General features: G+C 29.4%; 1 protein-coding gene across 1 annotated transcript; it reads right to left on the bottom strand.

Moving 5' to 3' along the window:
• Window positions 1-2,525: 2,525 nt before the first annotated feature.
• On the bottom strand, window positions 2,526-9,320 carry LOC112745637 (1-acyl-sn-glycerol-3-phosphate acyltransferase 2). The gene is made up of 11 exons (XM_025794882.3): window positions 8,935-9,320; window positions 8,106-8,228; window positions 6,754-6,793; window positions 6,508-6,581; window positions 6,209-6,268; window positions 5,112-5,189; window positions 4,842-5,000; window positions 4,394-4,519; window positions 4,088-4,180; window positions 3,734-3,820; window positions 2,526-3,090 (listed from the first exon to the last, which is right to left on the bottom strand). The coding sequence occupies exons 1-11, from the start codon at window positions 9,013-9,015 to the stop codon at window positions 2,845-2,847; spliced, it is 1,167 nt and encodes a 388-aa protein (XP_025650667.1). The 5' UTR covers window positions 9,016-9,320; the 3' UTR covers window positions 2,526-2,844.
• Between the last annotated feature and the right edge of the window lie 455 nt (window positions 9,321-9,775).

The following is a 9,775-nucleotide window of genomic DNA, read 5'->3' as shown; positions in this document are numbered from 1 at the left end:
TGTATTTTTTCTTCTTTATTTGATTTTTTCTCTCAAGAAGAATTATAAGAAAACGAAATAAGAAGATGAAGAAGAAGAAGCAGTAAAAAATGAGAAGGAGGAAGGGAAAGAGTTTTGAATTATGCAGACTTATCAGAATAAAAATATACCCAAATATCTTCGTGCTACATCCAAATTTGTTGCAAATACAGAAAAATGTTTCCTCTAATGCTGCATTTTTTTCTTCTTCTTTTTTTCCTTATTTCTTTCTTTCTTTTAGTTAAATGAATGTAAGTTCATCATCTTTCAAGTAATTTTAAAGCATTATGTGTTTTTTCTTCTTCTTTGTTTGATTTTTTTGTTTTTATTCTTGTTAAGAGAGTAAAATAAGAAGAAACTTGAAAAGGTAAAACAAAAAAAATATGAATAAGAAAAAAAAGAATATGGTGATGATGATGATGATTAAAAAAAAGAAGTAGCAGTAGAAGATGAGGAGGAGGAAGAGGAAGAGTTTTGAATTATACAGAACTTGTCAGAATAAAAATACATCCAAATTTGCCGCAAATACAGAAAAATGTTTCCTCTAATGCTGCATTTTTTTCTTTTTCTTTTTTTTCTTATTTTTTTTCTTTTAGTTAAATGAATGTAAGTTCATCCTCTTCCAAGTAATTTTACAGCATTACGTGTTTCTTTTTCTTCTTTGTTTAATTTTTTTGTTTTTATTATTGTTAAGAGAGTAAAATAAGAAGAAATTTAAGAAGGTAAAATAAAAAAGGAAAAGATAAATAAGAAAAAAAAGAAGATGGTGATGATAAAAAAAGCAATAGAAGATGAAAAGGAAGAAGAGGAGGAGGAAGAGTTTTGAATTATGCAAAATTTATTAGAATAAAAATACACTCAAATATCTCCGTGTTACACCCAAATTTGTTGCAAATATAGAAAAATATTTTCTCTAATGCTACATTTTGTTCTGAATTGAACCACACCCCAGCAACTTGATTAGATTCAAAACAATAAAAGGTGGAGAAGAAATTTCACTAAAAAAAGAAGGAGGAAGAGGAGGAGGAGGAAGAGGTGGTGTTGATGACGACGATAACAAAACAGAAAAATAACGAAGAAGAAGAACGCGCAAAAACAAGAAGAAGAAGAAGAATGTGCAGTAATAACACGAAGCGCGTGAATATAAATGACTTGTATGGGAAAAATGCTTGTATGTGGAGAATAATTCTTCATTTAATTATGCATGGGACTATTAAGATCCAATATTTAGAAAAAAGGCTAATAATAGGATGTTTTACTCCACAACACAAAATTGCTCCAAACACTACAAAAGGTTATTGGAATAACGACTAATTTAGCGACAGATGTAGGTGATCGTTAAAACCTTAGTCGCTAAATTTAAAAATATTGATCGATTTCAGCCACTAACTGTTGGCGACCGATTTTGTTGACCAATTTTCAACCAAAGCTACCAAACTAATATCAAATGATTTTTTAGTAACTTAAAAAATAAGTCGCAAAATGACGAGCAACTCTTTAGCCACGAAATGACGTCCAACGTTTCAGTCGCGAAATCAATCACTAATTGGAAATCGATTTTTCAAATGTTAAATTTGTCTTTAACGGTAAAAAAAACTCCTATTTTCGTTCTTAATAGCGACTACCTTTGTGATGGCTAAATTGGTCGCTATGATTTTAATCACTAACAACAATTTCCTAAATTATTAATTTTTACTAAATTTCACATATACTATTCTTAAAGCGTAATTTACATATATAATTAAAATTCAACAAAATATAAAAATGATTAAATAGATTAATTAATTCACATAAATTCTAAAACATTCACAATGTCTACATATATAATAAGCAAAAGTAATATTTATATAACTATTTACATCATTTAAATGTCTTCATTACTAATTAGTATTATGCTACAATAAATACAATCACTCTTCAGACGATTGTTTACCATCAACATCCTCTCCTGCATTTGTTTCTTCTCACTCTAATTGAGAAATCGAAATTTCAAAATTCAACTTTTTCCTCATCTGTTCCAGAATGGTTATTGAAATCAAATTCTTTTGCTGTCTTCTCCAACCTAGTTGTCAAGGCATTGAAATGCTTTGTGGTTGCATCAACTAAGAAGACCTGTAGATAGTATCATCATTTTGCATTAGTAGTGCTGTGTTGCTACTTAGATAAAGGCTAGTAATTGTTTGAATGATTGGAAATAGTGCAAAACAGAAGCTACAGTGAGATAGTAAATGATTTGAGTCAAACACAGTCACTGATATGGTAATACATAGCTACATATTTGTGTAATTTTTTTTTTTTAAAGGAAGGGATTGAGAGTATATATCTGATGGAGTCACAGAGAAGAAGATTTCGAGACTAGGAGTTTGTGAGGGCGTGTTACAAAATTACTTTTGAATTTTGGGTCTCAAATTGGACAAGTATTGCTAATAGATATATCTTTGAGCAACTAATATAAATTCAAGATCTTTACAACTATAGCTGTTCAAGAAATGGTTATTCATGTAGTGTTAGTAAAAATTAATAATATTTAAGATTTGAAAATGTACAACTACCTGATATTAAAAAGGTGATACAAAGTGTATAATTTATCTACTCCACTCTATTGTTTGTACATATTTAACCCGATTAATAATAAAATAAGTAATCCATATGCATACATCATACAACAAAGAAGAATTGAATACATACCCTAGGTGGATTTTGGTAGCACAAAAGATAAAAAGGAACGAAGAATCTAAATACACGAAAATGCAAATAAAGTTCACCAAAATGGTACTCAAAAGAATTCCAGTGTAATGAATTAATTTAGCAAACAAGTAACTTCATCTAGTCTTGTTTGTTACCCCTAGTCTCTGCTTGTAACTGTTCTCCTCTATTTGTTTTTATAGGGACAACTTTTGCTGGTGTTGAATGCTCAGATTGTGAGAAACGAATTAAAATTTGCATTAGGATAGTAACAACTCCCAAAGCAGCTATTGAAATTGTGAGACCTTTCCATGACATTAGTAGTGGAAAAAAGAGAACGAACTTCACAAATCCCACAAAAAGCAAAATATACCATGATATAACAACCTACACCAAAAGTTAAACTTGATTAGTAAAAATAAAAAAAAAAACTCATTAGAAAACATAGTTCGGAGAAGCGGACCTAACCGGCCATATCAACCAGATAAATTGAGAATTAGTTACCAGATCGGTTTGGTTCAGACAAAAATCGATCGGCAACGAACCAAAAAATAATCAAAAAACCAGTTATTTGGTCAAACTGACTTATTTTAGCAGTTAACCAATTTAAAATAATAAACTACAAAAAAATCAATTTTTTTTGAAAAATATATATTTTATACAAATATATTATTTTATTTTATTCAATTCAACTCTGGTTGTACCTCGTTGAACTTTTAAACCTTTAAATCTTTAATTCTACCGATTTAATGACCAGTTCAATTTTTAGAACATTGTTAGAGAACATACAAGTCATGGAGGGGAAAGAAAAATTAGGAAGAGCTTGAAAAATAAATTGGATCACAAACAGACACTTATAGGGCAGAATTGAGTTTTTTGCTTTTGAGAATTTTGAAGAAAAATCTGCCAACTTATACTTTTCAACATGCATTGTAGTTTTGCTCTAAAATTATTTTACTTCATACAATGAGATACAAAAAAAAGAAGATAAAAAAATGCGAAAGTCATACATATTGAGAGAGTATCTCACCAATAGAGACTTGATTGGTTTACCAGCATCATGAGATTCTTTGTCACTAAATTTATCTTCATATTTATGTTTGTCTAACAACGCATCCTGGTGTGCGCAATGGAGAAAAAAATGAAAGGGAAAAAGAATATAAAATAATTAAAAAAGTCATAAAATGAAAATTTATAGACACAAAGCAAAATAATATACCAAACAACTTTTGCAAAGGGTGTGTATGCACAAACTTTAGAAAAAATAAACTATTTACTCCTAATTGAATAAGAAAATCATGAAATACAAGGAACTTTTTCAAAGTATGTTTAACAAAATCTTTATAATATACATAGAAATTATAAGAAATCAAATTGAACCCACCTTAGCCACAAATACATCTCGACACCATTGAGCAACACCTTCATCATCCTTGGGTAATTCATTCATCAAATGTCGTTTAATATGAACATGCACCTAAAAAGGTAACAAGACTAGGATTTTAATTGAGCAGGGCATTAGATACAAACGATATTATTGAGTTATTGGCAATTCAAACAAAGTATCAGGATTTAGTTCCCTAACTTATAATTGGATGAGAGAAGCTTTTTCATTTGAGTAAAAGCCAGAAAAAGAAGGGATCAAGTCAATGGTGCAGTTGTTTCTAAATCTTGATTTTGATAGGCTTACCACTGAAGGTTCTCCCTTGAAGATTCTTAGCAATGTCGGAGGAGGTGAATTCTTAGGAATGGCTAGAGTTACATCATAAATGGCAGGAACAAAAGAACGCATATTGCTCACTGCTGAAACAAATCCCTGTAAAACAATATTGAATGTGTTATAATATAACATCCGAAGAAAAAAAGGAAGCACCTCCAGCACAAAAATGCCTAATTGGCGCTTCCTTCATAGAATGCGTGTTTTGCTTAGGCGCCTACCAGTCAACGTGCGAAAAAAAATACAAGGTGCAACTTGGCAAAACGATGGAACCTCGGTAAATAATTTGAAGAGGGAGACATTTTGGCAAAAAGTTTAAAAAATGGTGATATACTAGAACAAAATAACCCCTAAAAAATCATGAAAAGAAAAAGAAAAAAATACAAGATGCAAAAGAAAAAGGGAAAACAAATGATTTCACCTTAGTTCTTGGAATCAAAACGTTTCTAGGAACAGGCAATCCAGTTGTGGTTGCATATTCCTGAGCAGCTAAAAGTTTGGCCTGTGTAAATCTTGTTCCTTCCACAAAGAGAGCCAACCAAAAAGGAAGAGGATAATCCTGAAGTTGTTGTATGCCTGACTGAATTACAATATAACAAGCTCAACATTCATAAAAAGACAACAAGAAAACATTGAAAACAAGAATATCTAATTTTGTGAGCATAAAGCATATGTTTTAAGTAATTCATACCTTCAATGTGTTTTCATCTTTCGCCCAACTTCTCTCTAGAAAAAGATATTCAGCAAACCACATTGACCAACCAATCACCTTCATATATTTAATTTTCCGGTAGATTAACCATGGTAACAAATAAGGAAAATCATAACATGATATTATTCTAAAACGCTAACAATTGACAACAAGAAAAACATTCATAAAATGTTTGATCATGTGCTACAATGAATTATATCTCACAAAAGGTTAAGTCGTTAAATAATGGTAAATGGATGACTGTAATATCTACATGCACATTCTCATACATGAGTTACCATTTTCAAATTGTGTTGAAATTTGATTTTAAATGGATGAGTGAGGGAATGAAGGGTTGAACTCTAAAACTAATTGGTCATATAGGGATTTGACATTATGTCACATCAAGCTAGACATTATGCAAATGTAGTTCATGCATGATAACAAAAATATAGAGTTAGTACTCATATTGGTCTCTAAAGTTATATTCACCATTCAATCTGGTTTCCAAAGTTTCAATTAACTCAATTTAGTCCCCCAACTTAGCATTCATGGCTCACATTGGTCCTAACCTCATTTTCATCACAGAACAATTAATGATGTACTGAGATGAACTTAAAACTGACACACTAAACTTCCTAATAGGTATATAATATGGTAATTGAAATTTCTTTTACCTCACTTTTCTCCCTCGAAACCTTTAAAACATTAACCCTAATTTCACATAAGGGTTTTAAAGACTTCTTAAAGAGCAAATTGAAGTAAAAAAATTTATTTGCTACATCAGATAGCCGTTAGGAAGTCTACTGTGGCATCCGTCAATCTATCTCAATACGTCGTTAATAGTTTTATGAAGAAATTAGCCACAGGGACTAATGTGAGTCACGGATACCAAGTTAGGGACCAAATTGAGTAAATTAAAATTTGGGGACTAAATTGAGATGCAAGTGTAACTTTACAAACCAATTCGAATATTAACTCAAAAAAGATACCTGACCAGGTAAAAATAGATCATTTCATGAATTATCAATCCTTATAGTAGCTTGCCTATTTTTTTTAATTATTATTTCAACGTCACAAGTCTAAATGGATCATACCGGAAGAAACTTTGATGACTTCTTCATCACAGCAAGGGCACTGCCAAGGCATCCCGAACGCTGTTGTATGTTCAATAATAAATAGTGGTTCAAGCACAAATAAAATGTATCAGTCATAAAATATATAAAGGATATGATATTTTACTATAAAGTATCACAAATGTAAAAATTGGGTTTAGATGTGCCTCTTTTTGTCCTAAGCAAGTCATGCTTAAACATGTGAACATGTTAATGTGCTTGCAACGCTTGCATTGAAAATGTGAAAAATCCAAAAAAGTCATACTAAATAAGAAAAATACCTGAGCTAATATCCATCCAACAAGCCAATCAATATCACTTCTGTGATTGCATATGACAAGTGCATGCTCTTTACCTTGAAAATCAGGACAAAAACAGAGGATGAGATTTTACTCGAGGAAATTTTGGCCCTTCAAAACAACCTTCTTTTACTTTCTAAAACAAACTCAACCATGCACACTAGAAGAAGAACGAGGAAGAAAAGTTGAAATGGATTACGCACCAAATGCATGGTACAAGAAACTTACCCATCTTGTTTATGATTTCTTGATCTGTGAATATTTGGAGCTGAAATAAGAAAGTTCCAAATAAAAAAATTGATCATGCTAAATGCAAAATAGGAAATTTTAAACTGTAGCGAAATTCATGATGTTCAATATAAGATAACATCATATTTTTATCATTGTTGAAGGATGTGAAAAGTAAAATAGAGAGAGGTATTATGGTGATTTAGTGAATAAAAACTAACATAAACAATTATCTAATAAAAGGAGCAAACAACAAAAGGAGCACTTTCAAGAATAGACTAAGCATAAAATGTTTTTATTTAACAAGGATAAGTCACATTACATAATAAAGCAAAATCTCTCAACATTTTCATATATGTGAAAACAAGTCTATCAAAAAGAGAAAGAACAATGAAAATCTCCGTACTCTATTATTTGGCAGAATAGAGTAGAAACATTTAGTCTCTCACCAAATTATTTTATCCCCTTCAAATCTTTTGTTATTGACTAGACAAAGTAGGATAAAGGAGAATAAAATCTGTCTAAAGTGAAACAAAAAAGTAACTACAAAATAATAAAAATAGTGAAAAATAAAATAATTCATCTTCACTTTCTCTAACTACATGGATCACTATTCTATAGTAGTAGTATATGACATTAGAGTATTTTTTATATATAGACAAAAGAATATGTAATGTCTTTTTCTGAAATACCTACATTAATAGGAACCCAACATTTTTTGCAACAATTTCAAATCCATAATGGCATTGACAGTATAGAAATAGGCTACTGTAATTAAACAAATGATCATAATTTTTATTTCTGACCGTTATTGTTACTATAATCATGTAAAGAAACCGGCACAATTGGATATTTTACATAATAAATTAAACATGTGCTACAACATCCTCAACCTATGAAATACTCGGTTTTAATCAAACCTAATGTTCATAATTTCTATTTAGCATCTTTTTAGTAGAAGGAAAAACCATAAGACCAGTTTTATATCTTAAGTAAGCAATTTCTAATGAAAATATATGGTCCAATTTTACATCATAACATAAAGGACTAGAATCTCACACATTTTGTAAAAAAAGATGTTCGTTGTAAGTCACAGATGCACAATATATCTAAATCTAATCTTACTAACTCTCATTCTTAGAAAAATGTATAGTTGACTATCAAGTTCAAATGTTCTTAACTTCTTATAAGCTTACAAAAGTGAAGTAACATATTTGAATAAAAATTTAAAAATCCAATTTTACCTCATACAATCAAAATACTCCTGGCAAAATGTAAAAGAAAACTTTGAACTAGCAAATAATAATACAAAAAAAAAACCATAACGGAGGAGAGGGAAGTTGATTTAATACCTTAACTCCTGCCCACCAATCAAATAGCCATACAAGTTCTAGCCACAACAATTCTAGTGCTACCCTACTGATTCTTCTGTACAAACTCTTGGATATTGGTCGTACAAGGCAATAACATATTGTCTGAGGCCAAATAAACAAAATCAAGAGGCTATATAATTAATTAATTAAAGTAATCCAAGACATATCTTGCTTCACAATTTAATCAGTTGCATTAAACCAAAAGTGATTCTCTCTTATCAAAAGAAAAGTTGAAAATAGTAGTTATTATTAACTTTCTTCGTTACACAATGATTTATGCAATGGCTAGAAACAATCAAGCAGTTTCTTTTTCAGATTTTCAAAACTAATAAGCTTAAGTTAAAATAATAATAATAATAATAATTTGTTCTATCAACAATTAAAAATCAATTAAAGTATACCAAATTTTCAGGCATAAGAATACGTTAAAAATGAAAAAGTGTATATGACAACAAAATATCAAATCAAATAAACAGTCTAGTTTTCTCCTTTATCACAAACAACATTAAAAAAATGGAATAGTTACATTTTTCCCCTTTTATTTTAAACTCAACGAAATGTGGATGAATAATTAACAAAAAGATCTTCCCAATTGAAAACCCTATTATTTAGATTAATCTATTGGTACCAAAGAAGAAACACACACACAAAAAAAGTCTCTTTTTCCCTTTACATCGTTATTGTTTTTCCAGCAATAACAAATTGAAAAAAAATATATATATCAAACAATATCAAAATTTACAATTTTATTATTATTGTTTTGTGAAAAGAAAATTAAGGGGGAATAAGAATCAAAGAAAAGAGTTACCTGAATGAAATTAACAATGAGACCGGTGGTGAAGAATAATATTCCCACAGGAATAATAGCAACTACGGCTGGGACAGGCATAATAACCAAAACATAGAACACAAAAATGCTGATTGAATTTGATTTAATGAATTTAATTTCAGAAAAATCCTATTTGGTATTGTGTATTCCTCATGAGTATATTCTTGTTTCTATTCTTCCTCCTCTTTGTTTTTTCTAGTTTCTGTGTGCATGCAAAATTTTAATACATTAAATAAAATAAAATAATTTTTAATTTTATTTTTTAACCTCAACCTTAGCCAACCTTAAAACGTGGTTTGCCAAAATTTAAAGGAGACATCAAATACACGCCCCATGATCATACCAGTGGCTAGAAAAAATAGTCACTCTTTTGAGTGTTTTCACAATAATAAACTAAGATTACAAGATTAGGAGCATGTCTGGGAAATTGAAAGCAAAATATCTTTTTTTATTTAAGTTATTTTTCAAAGAGTACCTATTTTAATTAGTCTCTAAAGATTTTAAATATAGATATTTTAGTCTTCAAAAAAAATTAATATACAAATCAATTCTTAAATTTTACTCTCCGATACATATATATATATATACATATATATATATATATATATATATATATATATCAGTCTCCAATTTATTACTTTCAAAAATTCTAAGTGGCCAATTGTTTTTATTAGAAAAAATATAAAGAGATAACGAATTTAGTGTGCAATGTGTACAATAGAAATAAAAAAAATTAAAATCAGATAATAATTAATTTAATTAATTTTTAATAATTTTTCATTTTAAGTTCAAACAAAAATAAGGATTTCAAACAGGAGCA

Source organism: Arachis hypogaea, chromosome 2 (genome assembly GCF_003086295.3).
Source record: "Arachis hypogaea cultivar Tifrunner chromosome 2, arahy.Tifrunner.gnm2.J5K5, whole genome shotgun sequence".
Taxonomy (NCBI): domain Eukaryota; kingdom Viridiplantae; phylum Streptophyta; class Magnoliopsida; order Fabales; family Fabaceae; genus Arachis; species Arachis hypogaea.
This window is presented reverse-complemented; position numbering and strand designations above follow the sequence as displayed.